This window comes from Miscanthus floridulus, chromosome 18, assembly GCF_019320115.1.
Source record: "Miscanthus floridulus cultivar M001 chromosome 18, ASM1932011v1, whole genome shotgun sequence".
Classification (NCBI taxonomy): domain Eukaryota; kingdom Viridiplantae; phylum Streptophyta; class Magnoliopsida; order Poales; family Poaceae; genus Miscanthus; species Miscanthus floridulus.
In genome coordinates, this window is record NC_089597.1 from 25,590,539 (window position 1) to 25,611,414 (window position 20,876).

The following is a 20,876-nucleotide window of genomic DNA, read 5'->3' on the forward strand; positions in this document are numbered from 1 at the left end:
GAGGGTGATCCCACCTCATTTGAAGAAGCCATGAGAAGCGCTCACTCATCCAAGTGGCTTGAAGCCATGGAAGATGAAATGAAATCAATAAAACCAACCGTGTTTGGGACTTAGAAACAATTCCTAAAGGAGCCAAGACAGTAGGCTATAAATGGATCTACAAAACTAAACATGACTCCAAATGGAATATAGAAAGATTCAAAACGTGACTTGTGGCGAAAGGCTTCACGCAAAGAGAAGGTATAGATTATAATGAGACATTTTCTCCAGTCTCATGTAAGGATTCTTTTAGAATCATAACGACGCTTGTAGCACATTACGATTTAGAATTACATCATATGGATGTAAAGACGACATTCCTAAATGGGGATCTGGAGAAAAATATTTACATGGCACAACCAAAAGGTTTTGTTGTGGAAGAAAAAGAATGCATGGTATGCCGCCTGAAGAAATCTATTTACGGATTAAAAGACAGTGGTATTTGAAGTTTGATAGTACAATAAGAAAATTTGGGTTTCAAGAAAATATAGAGGACAATTGCGTTTATACAAAGTTCAAGAATGGGAAATACATTTTCCTAGTCTTGTATGTGGATGACATCTTGCTCGCTAGCAGTGATGTTAATCTACTACTAGAAACAAAGAAGTTCTTGTCCTTAAAGTTTGATATGAAGGATCTCAGTGAAGCTTCGTTCGTCCTAGGAATAGAGATTCACCGAGATAGAGAAAAGGTGGTTTTAGGATTATCATAAAAGACATACTTAGAAAAAGTTATAAAGAAATACAGTATGCAAAATTGTAAGTCTTCACCTGCTCCCATAGTCAAGGGCGACAGATATGGGAAATTTCAATGTCCCAGGAACCAATATGAGATCGATCAAATGAAAGCGGTTCTATATAATTCAGCTATCGAAAGTTTACAGTATGCTCAAGTGTGTACTTACACTGACTTAGCATTTGTTACGACGTTACTTGGTAGATATCAGAGTAATCCAAGAATAGAACACTAGAAATTAGTAAAGAAAGTTTTACGTTACCTGCAAGGTATGAAGGGTCTCATGCTAACGTATAGAAGATCTGATTCCCTGCACATAGAGGGGTATACAGATTCTGATTATGCGGGAGATGACAGAAAGTCCACGTCAGAATACATATTCACTCTCGTAGGAGAAGCTATATCGTGGAAAAACTCGAAGCAACCCGTCACTACATCGTCCACAATGTATGCCGAGTTTGTAGCATATTATGAGGCCACATGGAAAGTGAATTGGCTGAAGAAATTCATGCCCGGATTAAAAGTGGTAGACAACATACATAAGCCACTCAAGTTATACTACGATAATAATCCAGCAGTATGTTATGCTCACAACAATAAGTCAAGCGGTGCTGCCAAACACATTGACATAAATTATTATGTTGTGAAAGACAAAGTCCGGGATCATATAATTAGTCTTGAGCATATAAGATGCTCCTGGATTCGCTTATAAAAGGCTTACCACCCAGTGTGTTCAGAGCACACTTAGCCGGCATGGTTTTAAGGAAAAACCTATAATTACTGGACAATAAGGGCCTAGTTGAGAATCTGTTTCAAAACAGAGGGGTGCATTATAGCTGTTTAATCTAATGGCAACTGACCGTGACGATGAGACACGCTCTACGCACTGATCTGTGATGGAATGGGAACAAAATAAAGTAAGTTGAGTTTAAGTCATAAGGTGAGATCAAATGGGAGAATGTTAGATGATCTCCACCAACGGTTAATTGGGTCCTTGGATCCGCGCCCTGATCGGGGGCACCCAACCGTTCCATGGTTGGTGGCCCCCGTCGCACAGCGTCATAAAAAGGGAGGTGGGGCTCGGGGCACAAGGCACGAGGTTCACCTGAGCCGCCAGACGCCCCACATACAGTCTTAAACCCTAACCGATCTAAGAGGGGGTGCTGCCAGCGACGAGAAGACCGCCACCCGCCACCGTCGCCTCTGCACTGTCGCCACCGCGACAGTGCCTTCACCGCAGGGTTTCACCGTGCCACCAACAAGCAACCTCATGGCCAACCCGTCTTCTACGAAGACAGTCGATAGTTTGCACTCCCGCAACCTCTCTCCCTCTCCCTTTTTTCTCTCTGTTTCTCGTTTTAGTTTATGTTATAGGGTTTTACACTTCATCAAATATCAGGAGGTATAATAGATCTATGACTAGTGATCTTGTAATGTTCTATCAACCCTAGCTAGTTCGCCGCATCCACGGAAACGAGAGACCTAGCCACCAGCCCACCACTCGCTATGGACGATTCGACGGTGGCGGAGGAGACGCGAAACCGGAAACGAGCAAGGCTAACCTCATCGGCCGCCGGTGACGTCGACCGGATCAGCAGCCTCAACGACGACGTGCTCCTCCACGTCCTGGAGCTGGTAGGCGACGTGAGGGACGTGGTGCGCACGGGCGCGCTCTCGCGGTGGTGGCTCGGCCTCTGGAAGCGCGTGCCCGCGCTCAGCTTCGCCTCTCGGTCGGTGTGGGAAGCTAGCGGCGCCGAAGAATGGGCTGCCTTGAAGCGGTACGTCTCCTCCGTTAACAACGTCCTCGTCCTGCGTTCCCAATCCGGCTGCGCCATTGAGAGGCTGGCGATCTCGTATACCACGTATTCACCAGACACTGACCCTGAGCACAAGAATGGCTTGCCGGCGTCCGTGGATGCTTTCTGCAACAATGTGGTAAGCTTCACCCTCTCGGTGAGCGCTACCTGGAACTACTGATGCCGGCGTCCGTGGACGCCATACAAGGGTGGATCTGGTACGCTTTTCAGCACGGGGTGAAGTCTTTCAGCGTGAACATGCGTCTGCCATAATTTTGGAGCGGAAGTGGACATGGTGACTGCCGCTGGCGCTTGGTGAGAAAGGCAACGGCGAAAACAAGCCAGCTGTGTTTCCTGATGTGCTCGATGCTGCTAGCCCGGTAGGATTGGAAGCGATGCACATGGCATTAGGCGGCGCAAGACTCCGGCTCCCCACCGCCATGGAGTTCACATCACTCACGGATCTTTCGCTCCAATGGATCAAGATAGAAGCCGGCAGTGTTCACCTTCTAGCCCGCCTCGTGTCGTCGGCGAGCTGCCCGCGTTTGCAAAAGTTGCACATAAGGAAGCTTTGCCTTGATGCTTTCAATGAAGAGTTGCTGCTCGAAGCCGACATGCACGCTCTCGGAGCTACGAATACAGGACGTCAAATTTCTGTCGCTGAAACTTAAGACACCTAGCCTGAAAGTTTTCCACTTGTACCAGCCCTGGCACCAGCCGCTTACTATCTCAGCTCCGAGGCTGGAAGAACTTGAAGTATCCTTTCCACGAGGATCCCCGCCTAGATGGCTTGATGTTGACGGTGACTTACCGTGCGTGAGGAGCCTCAAGATCTGTATGAGGTCACATCGTCCTCGTCATCTAATCTATGATATATGACGGTGAGGCCGAGGCCGAGATCGACACTAACGTACAACTCATCAAGCATTGTAGCTCCCTCACATGCCTCGACGTGACTCTTACAGGTCCAGAGGTACGTCCTCGAAATACAGATTATTTTAGTTTTTTCTTCAATCAAATTTCTCTAGTTTTGATAAGTTTGGAAAGCACATGCATACATCTACATTATGTGGTCAACTGCATTAAATTCACCCTGAAATATGTGTTGGATATAATATGGGCTTGGCCCATATAATATTTAATGAATTAAATAAAACTCTATAGTACGTAACATTAAGTATTGCATGGTTTAATACCATACGAGATTTTGACTGAACGTTGACCCAGCTTATATGGTTGGAAATTATTCATCTAAATTGAGAAGCTGAGAAAAGGACAAAGGCGTGCCACACGCGTGCGCGCCGCCGCCGCGGGCCGGGCCGAGGCCGTGGCGAGCGGGCGGGCGTGGCCAGTCTTTTGCCACTTAATCCACATAACAATGGGAGTTACTCCCCTTGATGGTGGAGGCGAACTGATTACGGCAGTTACTGTCTCTTTCGATTCCGTCTCCGTCTCCTGGGATTCTCCACTGCCTCTCTTCTCCCCGTCCATATATCCGAGTCTTCTGTCAGTCCAGATCCTGCACTTCCACAACCACTCCCGAGAGAACCACAGATCAGCAGCCTTCTGATTTCCCTGTCCCGTACCTCTGCGTGCATGGAGGAGCGGGAGAGCAGGTGCCTCCGGAACCCTCGTCCGCCTGAGAATTCTGCACGGGGTGAGCGGCGATTAGGTTTTTGGGGAGCGATCCGCGACTGCTCGTCCATCTTCTTCCTGGGGATCGCTCTTGGATCCGTCCTCTCCCAGGAACGTCAAGGCGTCTTCTTCCTGGTGATCCGTTCGTGGGACCGCACTGTGAACATCTTCCTGCATCGACTGTGGCCCGCGACTTCGAGCAATGCACTATGTCGACTAGTGCGAATGGAGCCTCCAATGCCATCGGTATGGGACACTCCGCTGGGTACCGTCTAATCTCTGTGATTACTGTATTTTTTATTCTTACTGTATCAATCAGTATGTTATCTATGCATGCTGTAGCGTTCATAAGAAATATACACATGCACATATATGTTGTCATAAATCTGCTGCTGTTATATTTCTGTATTAAACTGATAATGAAAATGCCTAAATTTCTTACAAACCTAATGTTAGGCAATTTTCTGTTGGTGGTTTTGCTGCTGCTTTGAAGCCGAATAATTTTGATGGCAAGAATTTTATGATATGGCGTGCAAAGATGGTATTGTGGTTAACTTCGATGAACTGCTATCACGCCGCACAGGGGAAGCCTGAACAGTTTACTCCTGAGGAGGAGCGAAAGTTCTTGGCTGTCGATAACCTGTTTCGAGGCGCCGTGATTAGTGCACTTCATCCCAAGTATGAGAAAAAATACATATCTTGCACATTAGGCAAAGAATTATGAAATACTCTTGAGGCAAAGTTTAGGGTTTCTGATGCTGGTAGTGAGTTGTACCTTATGGAGCAGCTGTATGACTATAAAATGGTTGAAAACCGTTCTGTGGTCGAACAGGCTCATGAGATACCGGCGCTGGCAAAGGAACTAGAACATTTCCCATGTTTGTTGCCCGATAAATTTGTGGTCGGTGGTATAATCGCTAAGTTGCCACCTTCTTGAAGGGATTTTACTACTTCTCTAAAACACAAGAGACAAGAGTTTAGCGTGGGTGAGCTTATTGGATCTTTTGATGTTGAGGAGAGGGCGAGAGCAAAAGACAACCTTGAAAAAGGAGTTGAGTCTTTCGCTGCCAATATGGTGCAGAAGAAAAACTCATTTGCATCTCGTAATAAAAAGAAGAACATGCAAGAGAACAACAATGCAAAGCCTAAGCAGACCGCACAGTTTAAGAAGAAAAATAACAAGAAAGGTGGAGGATGTTTTGTTTGTGGGAGTGATGAGCATTGGACAAGTGCGTGCCCAGACCGCAAATACAAGCAAGAAAAGAAATCAGCAAATGTGGTCATTAGCGAGACTAGAGGAGGAATATCTGGGTATGGTAATTCTTTACCCTTTGTTCTTTCAGTTTGTCTTTCACCTGAGTGGTGGATGGACAGTGGTGCTAATATTCATGTGTGTGCTGATGTTTCTTTGTTTATTTCCTATCAGGCCGACAGGAGTGGAACCTTGCTAATGAGAAACGGTTCGTATGCGCGTGTTCTTAGTGCTGGTACGGTTGTTCTGAAGTTTACTTCGGGAAAGACGGTGCTATTAAGGAACGTGCAGCATGTCGCCTCCATCAAGAATAATTTTGTTAGCGCTTCTCAGATGTGTCGCGATGGCTTTAAAATTATGCTTGAGTCCAATAAATGTGTTGTGTCGAGACATGAAATATTTGTTGGAAGAGGTTATGATTGCGGAGACTTGTTCTGCTTATCTTTGCTTGATGATGTGTGTAATAAAGTAGTGAACAATGTTATTATTTCGGATGAGTCGAATATATGACATTCACGACTTTGTCACATTAATTTTGGCTGTCTCACGCGGCTTGTAAATCTGAATTTAATCCTAAAATTTAACTTAGTCAAAGATTCTAAGTGATAGGTGTGTGTGCAATCAAAGCAACCGCGCAAGCCTCACAAGGCTGCTAAGGCGAGGAACTTGGCACCATTAGAACTCGTTCATTCTGATTTATGCGAAATGAATGGCGAATTGACTAAAGGCGGTAGACGATACTTCATGACATTTATAGATGATTGCACTAGATTTTGCTATGTGTATTTATTAAAAACAAAAGATGAAGCGTTGCATTATTTTAAAGTCTATAAAGCTGAGGTAGAAAATCAACTTGAGAAGAAAATCAAGCGTTTGCGGTTCGATCGCGGGGGAGAATATTTCTCAAATGAATTTTCTAAGTTTTGCGCGGTGCATGGAATTATTCATGAGAGGACGCCACCATACTCACCACAGTCCAATGGGATTGCAGAGAGAAAGAACCGCACTCTAACTGATTTGGTTAATGCCATGTTGGAGACTGCGGGACTATCTAAGGAATGGTGGGGTGAGGCTATATTGACATCGTGTCATGTCTTGAATAGAGTGCCCACAAAGAACAAAGAAATCACACCATTCGAGGAATAGGAGAAGAAGAGATTAAATCTCTCTTACCTACGAACTTGGGGTTGTTTAGCAAAGGTGAATGTGCCAATAAACAAAAAGCGAAAGCTTAGACCAAAGACTGTTGATGGTGTCTTTCTTGGTTATGCTATTCACAGCGTGGGTTATAGATTTTTAATTATAAACTTTAGTGTTCCTGAGATGGCTGTTGATACAATTATGGAATCTAGAGACGCTATATTTTTTTAGAATAAGTTTCCCATGAAAAATGCACCTAGCACAACTGATCATGAATTTATAATTCCCCATGAGCATAAAAATTTTACTCCGATAGAACAAATTGAGAAACCTTATGTGCAAAATCCTGAGGAGGATGACAATGTAGTCACCAGGAAAAGCAAGAGACAGAGGACTGCAAAGTCTTTTGGTGATGACTATATTATGTACCTTGTGGATGACACACCAACGACCATTGAAGAGGCATATTCCTCTCCTGATGCTGACTTATGGAAGGAAACAGTATGGAGTGAGATGGATTCTGTTATGTCTAATGGAACTTGGGAAATAGTTGATCATCCCTATGGGTGCAAGCCTATAGGTTGCAAATGGGTGTCCAAGAAAAAACTTAGGCCTGATGATACTATTGAGAGATACAAGGCAAAGCTTGTGGCCAAGGGTTATACTCAAAAGGAATGTGAGGATTTCTTTGATACTTATTCATCGGTTGCCCGATTGACCATAATTCGAGTTTTGCTTTCCCTGGCAGCCTCTTATGGTCTTATCGTTCATCAAATGGACGTTAAGACAGCTTTCCTAAATGGAGAGTTGGAGGAGGAGATCTATATGGATCAGCCTGATGGGTTTGTAGCAAATGGTCAAGAAGGCAAGGTGTATAAATTATTAAAGTTATTATACGGCCTAAAACAAACTCCTAAGCAATGGCATAAGAAGTTCGATAGAACTTTAACATCTGCTGACTTTGTTGTGAATGAAGCTAACAAATGTGTGTACTATCGGTATGGTGAGGGTGAAGGAGTCATTTTGTGCTTATATGTTGATGACATTCTGATCTTTGGATCCAGCCTCAAAGTGATCGAGGAGGTGAAGGAATTTCTATCTAAAAATTTTGAGATGAAAGATTTAGGAGAGGCTGATGTTATTCTTAATACAAGCTTCTAAGAGAAGGTGATGGTAGGATAACTCTGTTACAAACCCATTATGTGGAAAAGGTGTTGCGTCGCTTTGGGTTTAGTGACTGTGCACCTGCTCCTACACCTTATGACCCTAGCGTGCTATTGAGGAAAAATCGGAGAATAGCAAGGGATTAGTTGAGATATTCCTAGATCATTGGTTCGCTCATGTATCTAGCTAGTACAACAAGGCCTGACATCTCATTTGCTGTGTGCATGCTGAGCCGGTTTGTGTCAAACCCAGGAGATGATCACTGGCGTGCTCTTAAGAGAGTAATGCGCTACCTAAAAGGGACCATGGGCTATGGTATTTGTTATACCAGACATCCAAAAGTGCTGGAAGGCTATTGTGATACCAACTGGATTTCTGATGCTGATGAGCTTTATGCCACAAGTGGATATGTGTTTTTGCTTGGAGGTGGTGCTGTCTCCTGGAAGTCTTGCAAGCAGACTATCTTAACAAAGTCTATAATGGAAGCAGAACTTACAGCATTAGACACTGCTGGATCTGAGGCTGAATGACTTCGTGATCTTCTTATGAATTTACCGGTTGTTGAAAAACCCATACTGGCTATTTCTATGAACTGTGATAACCAGACTGTGATTACAAAGGTTAACAGTTCTAAGAACAACATGAAGTCCACAAGACATGTTAAGAGATGACTAAAATCTGTCAGAAAATTGAGAAACTCTGGAGTAATAGCGTTGGACTATGTCCACACGTCTAACAATCTGACAGATCGGTTCACTAAGAGTCTGTCACGCAACGTGATAGAAAGTGCATCGAGAGAGATGGGTTTGAGACCCACTTGAAATTTACTATAGTGGTAACATGTTCTATGTGATCGGAGATCCTGTGAAGTAGGACAGTGAAACAAGCTAGTAGTAAATTATGAGGAAAGATCCTTAGTAAGACTCATTTCTAATGCATATCTTTCCTTTCTGTAAGGCTGGCTGACTTTTACCTTAATGTGTTCAAGTGGCTTGTCAAAGCAAAGATGTTGTCCTACAGAATATCTTTTGAGGAACACACCTATATAAATCAGACTGCTGGTCATAATCTATGAGATTTTGGTGATTTCTAAATACTCATGAAAGGCATTGATGTATGACTTATATGCTTCAAATAGAGGGGATGCCTTTTGCTGTCCAGTATCAGCTAAGGATTTTAGTGACATTCACCTCACACAAAACTATCAATTCAAGGCTTAGTTCATTGTTCAGTTGTGACTGAGTGAAACTATTGTTTTAGATGGATGTTCAACTTAACAGTCTCCATCGAAACACTGGTATATAAAAGAAATATGGTTCTGAGACTACTTTGTTACAAACCCTATAGTTTGATGGGGATTGTTGGATATAATATGGGCTTGGCCATTATAATATTTAATGAATCAAATAAAATTTTATGGTACGTAACATTAAGTGTTGCATGGTATAATACCATACGGGATTTTGACTGAACGCTGACTCAGCTTATATGGTTGGAAATTATTCATCTAAATTGAGAAGCTGAGAAAAGGACAAAGGCGTGCCACACGTGCGCACGCGCCGCCGCCGGCCGGACCGGGCCGTGGCCGTGGGCGAGGCAAGGCAGGCGAGCGGGCGGGCGTGGCCAGTCTTTTGTCACTTAATCCACATAACAACGGGAGTTACTCCCCTTGATGGTGGAGGCAAACTGATTACGGCAGTTACTGTCTCTTCTGCTTCCATCTCTCCATCTCCGTCTCCTGGGATTCTCCGCTGTCTCTCTTCTCCTCGTCCATATATCCGAGTCTTCCGTCAGTCCAGATCCTGCACTTCCGCAACCACTCCCGAGAGAACCATAGATCAACAGCCTTATGATTTTCCTGTCCCGTACCTCTGCGCGCACGGAGGAGCGGGAGAGCAGGTGCCTCCGGAACCCTCGTTCGCCTAAGAATCCTGCGCGGGGTGAGCGGCGATTAGGTTTTTAGGGAGCGATCCACGACTTCTCATCCATCTTCTTCCTGGAGATCGCTCTTGGATCCGTCCTCTCTCTGAAACGTCAAGGTGTCTTCTTCCTAGTGATCCGTTCGTGGGACTGCACTGCGAACATCTTTCTGCATCGATTGTGGTCTGCGACTTCGAGCAACGCACTATATCGACTAGTGCGAATGGAGCCTCCGATGCCCTCGGCATACGACCCTCCGCTGGGTACAGTCTAATATCTGTGATTATTGTATTTTGTATTCTTACTGTATCAATCAATATGTTATCTATGCATACTGTAGCGTTCATAAGAAATATACACATGCACATATATGCTGTCACAAATCTGTTGCTGTTATATTTCTGGATTAAACTGATAATGAAAATGCTTAAATTTCTAACCATACGCATACATATATTTGGCATTAGAAAAACATGGTAAAAGTTAGAGAACCCTGACTCGTGACATGAAACTAAAGTGACCTGTATTTTGGAACAAGGTGTGTGGAAGCTCGAATATACCATTGGATGGACAAGTTCATCAACGTTAGCAAACAAACCTGAGTTTTATACTATGTATGAGGAATATGGTTGGTAATAACATTAAACTTAATATCGTCATTTCTAAGTAGATTCTTTGCTTCATGTATACATCTACATCAGTACATTCCTTAAACAAAATGTACTTTATCTCCTATGTTTTCTCTACTAGCAAATATGCATGTGCGACACGCACGGTGTATGAAAAACTATATATTTTAAATGCAATGAGAATATTAATTGAATTCTCAATATGTGAATTCATATATATCATCAATAGTTTTTTAAATATAAAAATATTATAGTTAATTACTTATTTGATCCATAAAATGTTAAAGAAGTTTACAAAATTATATTAACGAGTCACACCAGTCTAGAGTGGGGTCGATTTCTGGCAACGCGGTTATGGAGTCGCCGTTCGGCTATGGCACCGTGCGGGCGTAGCCGTAAACTACAGTCCCAAACTTGGCCATAGTATGATGATGATTAGTCCACCATACTAATACAATATCAATATATTAACTCATATATGTGCGTGGTCCAAGATAATTATTGGGCTAGGAACCGTAACCGGTGCATACACTGCTGCATGCTTTGTTTTTGCTGGTGCAGCCAACAAGATTTCGGAGTAAGAAAAGACTTATGAGTTGTGTGCAACCAAAGAATTTCTCTGAATAAAAAATAAAATAAATATAAACATTATAGAACCGTAAACATAGCCATGATATAAAAAGGTACGTACCTGCATGCAGTGGATCAGAGGAGGACCAATACCATTGGAAGCACAATAAGTCTTCCATGGCTCACCTATTGGAAGTAGAGCTAACAGGTTTGACATGAACTGATTGTGAATTCTGGTTCATGAAAGTCGTGCTCGCAAGGGCAAAAAGACTCCATAAAGTGGTTGTAAGCTTCAATCCAAATTGTTGGCAACATGAGAGCAAGATGGATGCATTTGAGTGTATCCTACTTGATGAAGGAATGTGGACTTCCCACCATGATGCATTTATGTTTACTTGTGTTACGTGTGGTCTCATTTAGTTTGTCTCATTTCAATTCATTTGTTGTTTTTTTCACCTAGTTTACTCTTTTCTGCATGAAGAGATATTTTATTCGAGTTTGCTTCTAAACATATGGCTTGATTAATGTTTATGACCTAAAGAGGGCACAATGTTTGTGGTCAATCTTACATCGACTGGGTATATTCATAAGCAATGGGCAGATATATATCTTGCCATGAGCAAAAAGTAATGGGCAAAGTTGGGTTGTCATCCTGGATTCCTGCCCACCAAAATCGCGGAATAATGGAATTGATTTTTTTCTACAAAAGTTTTGGAGAAGAGGACTGTTGACATGTAATAGATGGGAATGGAGGCCAGCATGGAGTTTATGTAAGTGAGTCTCCCAGCATGGTTAAGTTTGTTAGCCTCAAGTGTGGTGAGCTTGGCCTTGAATTTATTGAGAATGAAATCATAAGCTTGAAACCTGTCTTTGTGGTTGAAAATAAGAGGTGGCCAAGGTACATGATGTTAGGAACTAGGTTAGGCACAGGAAGGATCCCTTTGATAGCGGCTCTTGTTGTATTGTTCACTTTCTCACTGAACAGAATAGAGGACTTGTTAAGGTTTGGGGTCTGACCTGAAGCGCTGCATAAATCTTGGATTATGTCATTAATAGTCGTGGTTTTGGCAACTGAGGCATGACCACAAATGATGAGATCATTAGCAAAGAGAAGAGAGTGAATGAAAGGGCATCTGGGCCCCAAATTTACTCCTTGCACATGGTTAACATCGTTTATAGCAATCACAAACATATAAGGCAAGAGAGGGAAGCCGTGTCTAATTCCTCGTTGAGGATGGAAAGGTTGAGCTGGGTCACCATTTACGACAACCGAATAATAAGGCGTTGTAATGAAGGAGTGTACAAGTGTGATAAGATGAGGGTGGTACCCCTGACGTCTGAGAGTAGCCTCGATGAAATTCCATTCTATCCGATCAAAGGCTTTGGCAAGGTCTAACTTGAGCATGATGGTAGGTTGGGTCCAGGATTTGAGTTTGAAGGAATGCACAAGTTCTTGAGCTATGATGATGTTGTACGAAAATGTGCCTACCTTGAATGAAAGTCGCTTGGTTAGGGTGAATGTTATCAGTGAGTCTAGGTTTGAGTCAGGCTGCTAGAGATTTTGCAATGATTTTATAGATGACATTGCAAAGGCTAATGGGTCTCAAATCTTGAGGAGGAATAGTTGGAGTAGCCTTCTTAGGGATAAGAGTAAGGAAAGTGTGATCTAAAGTTCCCGAAAGATCCACAAATTGGAAGGAACAGGAGATTACCTCATGGACATCTTTGGTAATCCACTGCCAAGCAACCTTGTAGAAGCCCACATTGAGGGAGATGCATTACTTCTCATCTCCTTGACAATGGAGTGTATTTTTTGCAAATCCGGGATTGAAGTTGCAAAATGGTTAGTAGTAGTTGCCTAGTTGTGTTGTTGCTAGCAGGCACTTCATATTCTGGGAGGTGAAGATGGATCTGAAATAGGTTGTGAGAGTGGCCAACAGTTGATTGGGTGTAGTTGAGGTCGACCCGTCTAGGTTTGTGAGGTGGGTAATCATGTTTCGCCTTGTTCTTTTGAGAATTGATTGCTGAAAAAAAGGAGGTGTTTTTATCGCCTTTGACCCTTTGAGCACCCAAGTTTTTTTTAAATCTCTATCTATGGTAAGTTTCTTGCTTGGTAAGGATATGGTGATGCTGCTGGGTGAGTTCTTTCTGTATGGATTGATTCTATAGTTGAGGAGGTAGCGACAGTTGTTGAAGGATCTGTTGTTCTATAGTTTCGAGTTGGTCTGTGAGTTTAGGTTTGGTTCTCCTCTAGGTTTTTAGTTCTGCTACTAGGTATTTGGTTTTTTGGTGGAAAGGCCGTTGGGAAGAGCGTCTCCAACTTGTTGCACCACCTATTGAAAGTCCTATTCCTAGGTCCACCAATTTTCAAATTTGAAAGATTTGTTAGTTCTCATCATAGGGAGGTGATAGACCATTGTAGCCAGGTAAGATTTGCACCATTCTGCATTTGCTAAAAACGATCCAAACGTTCGTAAGTGGGGTTAGAATTGAAATGTTTGTTTGTCCAAGTGTAGGCAATGCCATTGTAGCCCAAATCAAGCAGACCACATTGTTTAACCATGCAACAAAAATCAGAGATACGCCTAACATCAGCTGGTCTAGGACCTAGTTTTTCCTTAGCATTCATTATATTATTCAGGTCCCCCAAACAAAGCATAGGCAGGTTTGGGTATTTCCTAGAAAAGGATTGCACTTGCAACCATATATATTTTGGTAGTTGCTTGGTGGTGGTGTCCCCATAAAGACATATTAGACCAAACTTGCTTTGGTTGTGCTTATGAACACACAAAGTCAAGATAAAGTTTGCACATGAGTCAATTACATTCACTTCTATTTCATCGTTCCAAAGCAACTAGAGGCCTCCAGAGAGGCCCTGTGCTAGGGCTACAAAGGCATCATCATTGTTGAAACAATTGATCAAAGAAGTTTTAGTTATTTTAGCATTTCTGGTTTCAGATATGAATATTACCTGGGCTTTTGTCGAAGCAATTAGGCAGGCCAGGTGAGCCATTTTGGAGCTAGGGGGGCTCCCGCCTGAGCCCCGACAGTTCTCATGGCGCACGAGTTATCTTGAAGGCTAGCACTAGAACCTTGACATTGTTGTCCTGAGGAAGTTGACGATGGCCCTAGAACACCTTTGGCTAGCACGACATTAGTAGAGAGTAGCACAACGCCAAGGCTTGGGAGCACAAACAAGAAGATGTCCAAAAGCGGGACGTAGAAGCGGCACAACCGCTGTGCCTGACCACCACTAGGCCGGCCACTGCTTTCGGCAACAACGGCCCGAGGCAGTGGCAGTGGCCTCGACGGTGGGTGATGACTACAAGAATCCCCGTGGGTGTGTCGGCCAAAGAAACACCTTCCAACAATGGCTTGAGGGGCCGGGCAGCACGGAGACCCAAAGCGATGGTGGTGTGATCTTTCAGAGGCGGCGTCAGCTCCAACATTCTTGGAAGCGGCTCCCGTTGTACAGAACTGGGACCAATGGAAGCGACAGGAGTTTCGACACGGATCTCCTACCCTCGGCGCCCTAGGAGACCACAGGGGTGGGCGGGCAAGGCGGTGTGCTTCTCCCCGGCCCAGTAGCTCGTTGGTTGTCGCTCACCTGGTGGGCGGGTAGGCTGGCACAGGAAGTAGGCGGGAGAGTGGTGGCGCCTCGGCTCGATTTTCTTCAGCTCTTCCCTATTGCCTCTCGCCTGTGGAATCTGAAGTGCGGTGGTGGAGCGTGGTGGTGGAGTGGGAGGGGAGCAGAGGCGGCAGGGGCAAGGGATCGAGGAGCTCGGCTGTTGATGTGGTGCACAGAGAAATGTGAAGGCAGATGAAGAGCAAGGGATGACCACTAAGGCTAATACCACTCTGGGAGCATTGGATCTGTCGACTAGGTAGGGGAAAAGGTTGATTTTACGGTAGGCAGCAAGGATATCGGTGCCGGTGGCGACGCTGGTTGAGGGTTTCGCTCTCGCGTCCACCGGTTGGCCTTTTTCGCAACTGCGCCAGAGTTGTTGTTGTTAACCACCTCTAGAAATTGATTTTAGGGGCAATCCATTAGAGGGCCACTCTACAACCATTTCTAGGTGCGTTTAGAATTACAAGCGGTTCTAAAAAATGAGAAGCCTCTAAAAGACGTTTTATTATAGTTGAGTGGGTTGATAGACCAGTATTTCAAGCGTGAACAAATGGCTAATATGTAATATAAAAAATAGACGTCAAATAAAAATTCCTAACACTATCGGGGGAAATTCTTGTCGGCTACGTGAAATCCTGACGATTTTTAAAAAATCGACGGAATCCGAGACCATTTCTGTCGGCCACCGAAAACCGACGGGAATCAGGAAGATATTTCTTGTCGGTTTGTCAGAACCGTCAGTAAAATAATATAGCTGTCAGGAAAGAGTTTAGATTCCTGTCGGGTTCTCCAAACCGACAGGAACTTAGTTCCCGAACCGACGGGAAACATTGTGTCCTGTAAGTTGGCGCCTAGAAATCCCGCTCTCTTTTTTTAGGGTCCACTTCCAGATTGACTAGTCCCTGTTCATTTGACTGATAAGCCATGATTGATTCGTTATGAGAAAAAATATTATTCATTGACTTAAAAATAAATACGACTTATAAGCGAAGCGAGCAGGGCCTGGGTATAAAAAGGAAACCTCAAACCCTAACCAAATCTCCCTGCCGCCGTCTCCCACTCCCCACCCCGCGGCTGCTGCGGCCGCCGCTTCCCAGCACGCACGGACCCCCGCGGTCGGCTCCTCCCTTCGCGCCGCGCCACCCACAGCCGCCTCCTCCGCACGCACCGCGCCCCCCGCGCCCCCCCCCGCGGCCGGCTCCTCCCTTCGCGCCGTGCCAGCCGCGGCCGGCTACTCCGTCCGCGCCGCGCCCCCGCGGCCGGTTCCGCCCGAGGCCGCCCGTGCCCCACCGCCGCCGTGGCCTTCACCTGCGTCCGCGCCCCGCCCGTCGACACGCCGTCTGTTCGCGAGCACATCTGCACGGCCCCAAGAGCATCGCATCCTGACTAAATCCTGCCAGTTGCCACAAGAGGGGGAGAAGGAGATCCTGCAGCGAGAGGTGATTTGATTCGTCCCTTGCAATTTTTTTATGGATACTGAATCATTGGCATGAATTGTGAAAAATCAGCTTTGTATATCTTTGTGTATATGGTTTGGAAAGTCTAGTTTAGCTAAATGATTGTGCAATATATTCTCAGTGGTCTAGCAATAAATGTGATTTCTAGAATAATATTAGTTGTTTGCTGCAAATGTACACAACAATCAGGCTTAAAGTTGGTTAATTTATACACAAATTAAAGCTATTATGCAATCTTGTCAGTGATGATGCTCAGTTAGCTAGTGTCACATATTTGTTTGATGACATATATATTAATGTATATATAAATAGTATTATTTCATACAAAATTACCAATACTGTGTATTGATGGATATGAGCTTCAATTTTTATTTTTGTCACTGTTTAGTGTGAGAACAGATATGAAATTCGCTCTGGTTGGCCATTGTCTGTTTATTTCACATAGAAAAAAGTCCAGCTGAGCGTGGTAATTAGTTAGGCAATAGAAACATGATATATGGGTTAGAACTTAGGCTTATTAGAACTATGTAGAAGGCAATATGTTTTGCTGTTTATATGAAACTATATCTATATAATTGGGAAATAGTATTGGGAACCTAATTATATCACTCTGTGAATGTTGACAGCAATACTAAATTATGGATGAGCGTGATTGGATGTATAGTGGTTGGAAGCGTGGTAGACCAACATGTGATTGGGTTCAGCATACAAATCAGTTCCTGGATTTTGCGTTCTCTAGTCAGTCTGTAGTATAAGAGGGTACCATAAAATGCCCTTGTGCTGTGTGTAGGAATTATTTTCGGCACAAAAGGGGCAAGGTAGAGCTGCATTTATGTCAAAATGGGTTTAAGTCCAACTATAAAACTTGGACTGCACATGGTGAGAGGCGCTATCAGCAGCCAGGAATTGAGGGTTTTGGTGAGACGGATAGAATGGATGATATGTTGGCAGACTTAGCTGCAGCTGCACCATCACTAGGTAATGAGGAACCAACAGAATATGCTCAAGCTTTCTATAGGATGATTGATAGTGCAGAACAATTAGTTCATGACAAAACAACCCACTCAACATTGTCAGCCACTGATAGGTTAAACAAGTGTATTATTTACCATATGCTTGCAATTCTAGACCAGATCTATATGAGTGGTGGGTTGTTTATCAAGTAGCACCTAGACATAACAGAAGACATAATGTTCTTTAAAGAGGAAGGCTTGGAGAGCACTTTTGTGATTGATCTGGGTGTTGACTTGGATAATTCTGCTCCTGTATTGTTGGATGAGATAGTTAATCCAAATGAATTAGAGGTGCTAGCAAGACAAACACATGATTCTCAAGAGATAGATGAAGAAGAATATGAGCAAATTGACACTGATGATGAGGAGCCAGATGATGCTTCTATGACGAAGAAGATTACTGAAACTGAAATCAATATGTTTTACCATTATTGTACTTTCCCATTTGTTGTTTCAATGTGTACTGTGAACAATGTTGCATTTTTTCTGTACTTGAATGTAATATGTCGTTTTCTGCAATTTCTGTACTTGAATGTGTACTGCAAGTTCCTGTTTTACTATGAAACAAGTTCCTGTTTTTCTACAATGACTAACACAACATCTTTCTGTGCAGAAAATGAGGAGCTTCAGACACCGTCGAGTAAATGGAGTCTCTGATGACAATGCTCCTACTGATTCAGCTGAGAATGGGAATGGCTCCAACAACAATGAGAACAATGAGATTGGGCCAATTGAGGAAGGAAGTCGAAGGAGGAAGAGAGGACGTACTCAGCCGAAAAGGCCTCCACCTGGCCAGCGAATTCCTATTAGACCCCTTGGTGAAGAGTGAGTATATCTTCTCCTGTACTGATTTATTGTTAGCTGTTACTTGTGATTTATTGTTACAGGCTTACAGCTGTTACTTGTCACTGCTGGTAGATAATTTATTTATTAGTGAGAATTTAGTAGTGAAAATTATTAGTGAGACTTGAGCTGTCCTGCTTTCTTTGTATTAAGTGGCAGCTAGAAATATGTTCTCTATTGGGTGAAAGATGATATGCACAGCTACTGCATGTGTTGTTGCAGGAGTGCTACTTTGACCAAAGTGATAATCCCTGTGTCATACAGATATAGATATATTATTTCATATAGATAAAACCTTATGTATTATTGCTGATTTTATCCCTGTAAGCATGGTTTCACCTCTAGTTATTGCTGATTTTTCAATATTATGGCTGTTATGACTGCAACTTGTGACTATAGGCAATTTCAGTTTGTAAATTACTCACCTAAGAAGGATATGGGGATTGGTGGTCAAGTCACAGCTCTGCTAAAGCATGAGTACCCTTCTATGATTGAAGAGAGTCGTTCAAAGAAGTATTTTGCAAAGACATGGGCTCACTATGATATTATTGAAGATGGTGAAGGGATGACTGCTGCTGATCGTTTTAAAGAAGAATTCTGGGTAATTCAATAAGTGCAAAATGTCACCATTTTTAAATTTCTAAATATGATTTGCCTGCTGCTAACGTAGGATTTGGTTTGTCTAAATATGAAAGATGATATGCCTCTGTTTTGTCAATGTAGAGCATCTACTCAGTGGAAGATGATTTAATGCCACATGCAGAATATGTTCTTGATAGGCTTGCAGCTAAACAATGTAGAAATATGATGTATGAGCTTTGTGTGGATGCTGTGAAGACATACTATGACAAGTTCCTTCAGCAGAGGATAAAGGATTCAGAGGCTTGCAAGAAATTACTTCGTCAAGGCCAGTATGCAAAGGTTAAGCCAGACTGGATTTCTGAGGCGGCATGGCGCGCCATTTGTGCTTACTGGTGCTCACCAGAATATTTAAAGAAGCGCCGCCTTGCTCAAGAGTCACAGGACCAACCGGATTTTGCTCAAAACAGCGGCGGATCTCGACCATATGGTCAAACCAAACAATATCTGGTAAGTTGTGATGAGCTGAACTCTACATGTCCATATATTACTGTTGTGTTGTACAACTTTCTAATTAGATCTCTCTGTCACAGGGAAAGACTTATGGTCCACATGCAGCTACTGACATGAATACATTTTGCTCCATGAAGTCGGGTGTCAAAAATTGTGATAGCAATGGAAATAGTGGTCCAATTCCAAGCCAAAAGTCCCAATAGCGTGTTGTATGTTCCACCTGATTTTTAAATATCTAAGGTTCTGTAGTATGATATGAAGGGTAACATGAACTTTTTTTGTTTCATAGGATGATTACTTTTCTGCTCTTGAGGCTGAACATCCAGATGATTGTGAGCAGCGCAGAAGTGATGCACAACTTGATCCTATTGTGCTATACAAAAGTAGTGGCCGTGGCTTAGCTCATGGCCGTGTGCCAATAGCAAATGGTGCTATAAGGAAAACTGCGATGAAAGGATCTGGTAGGAGGACAAACACAACAAGCCAAGCAAATTCAATGTCTTATCAATATCTTCTGAGGAGGAATGCGCAGTTGGAGCAAAACGCTCGGAACAACAATATTGGACTTGTACTAACCAAACATATGAAGGTATTTGAGCTAATTTGACATACTGTATGTACCTAATCAGTTGCTTCAAAATGTTCTCTAATCATCTTGTGTTTTAGGATATTTTTGACAAGCTGAACATGGAATTACCAGCAGAAATTACAGACGTCCTGCAGTCAGTCAATGCTAGTGCAAATGCAGATGCAAATGCTTCTATGCCACCAATTGAACAGGTCTATATGTAGCTTTCGTCTCTTCATATTGTGTGATGTTCAGTTACATATACTTTGGCTGTGAGCACCAACATGTATGGCTGCAGGTTGATTAATGTCGATTGGTTGTCCTACTTGTGTATATTTACTGTTATGCAATGTTAACTATGCCCATTTTTAGCATTGTGCATCTTGTATCACATAAGGTCTCGCTGTAGTTTTTCTTTGTGCTACAGGAGGAATTGGAGAAAATACATCTCATTTCGTTCACTTATTCAAATTGTTTAGCTTATTCAAATTATATCTCCTGGACTTGAGTTGTCATGTGTTATCTTTACTATTAGAATCACTCATCAATTTAAGTTCTATCACTTTGTAGGGTATAGAATCATCCCATGCTGGAGACGCTGGTTCTGGTGGTCTAGAGAGCAATAATGGCATTGAAGAGAATGAAGGCAACACTAACATAGACTGAAATAGTGTCTAGACAGCGTAAGCCTCTTTTGTGAGTGACAAATGACTCCTTTTGTTGAGTTGGAGTGTATATGGTGAAGCTCCAAGTTGACTTGCTTCTGTTTAAGTAAGCTGACCTCTTTTGTGCAGTGATATACCTAGTATGTAGATGTCAGAGTGAAAAGGCCTCTCTGTTATTTAGTTGGCATGTAAGCAGCTAGACTTGCTGAAGTCTTGCCTCTTGAACTTACTTAGCATGTAAGACTTGCTGAAGTCAGGCTCTCGAGCAATGTGGTGAATTTGGACTTGTGAACCAGTGTAATGTGCAATTTGGATTTAGAATGTGTGTGTAAATTTGTGCCTGTGATGCCAAATACAAGTGGTAGAATAATATTTTTTTTGTTTTCCTGGAATCAAAATGGATGCCTGTGAGCATGATCTTGATTCCTGTCACCACTCCCGTCAGGAACTTGGAAGGCATTCCTGTCATTACTTTCCTGACGGCTGGCCGACAGGAATTTTCGCTGGTCTGGTAGTGTAACGACATAGACCGACAAATGCCTTTGTTTCTCTTGCTGGCACAAAGGATCAAAGGGCATCACGCACGAGCTGAGGTAATGCAGTTGCCAGCAGTAAACCTACTAGTCAACGATGTGGAAATAGGAGTTAATGTGAAAGCCACATGACAGTGTTAGTTTGATTTCTACCGCTTGACTGGAGAATTGACACCCGTGGTCCTCAACCTCAAATG

At 43.2% G+C, this 20,876-nt stretch overlaps 1 protein-coding gene and 1 pseudogene across 1 annotated transcript; both read left to right on the top strand.

The window, feature by feature from the left end:
* The first annotated feature begins 2,280 nt into the window (after window positions 1–2,280).
* Window positions 2,281–2,751, top strand: LOC136523520 (putative FBD-associated F-box protein At5g56440). Its single transcript, XM_066517177.1, has one exon. It carries the CDS (start codon window positions 2,281–2,283, stop codon window positions 2,749–2,751), a length of 471 nt encoding a protein of 156 aa, XP_066373274.1.
* A 12,816-nt stretch (window positions 2,752–15,567) lies between these two features.
* On the top strand, window positions 15,568–20,528 carry LOC136519898 (uncharacterized; annotated as a pseudogene).
* The last annotated feature ends 348 nt before the right edge of the window (window positions 20,529–20,876 follow it).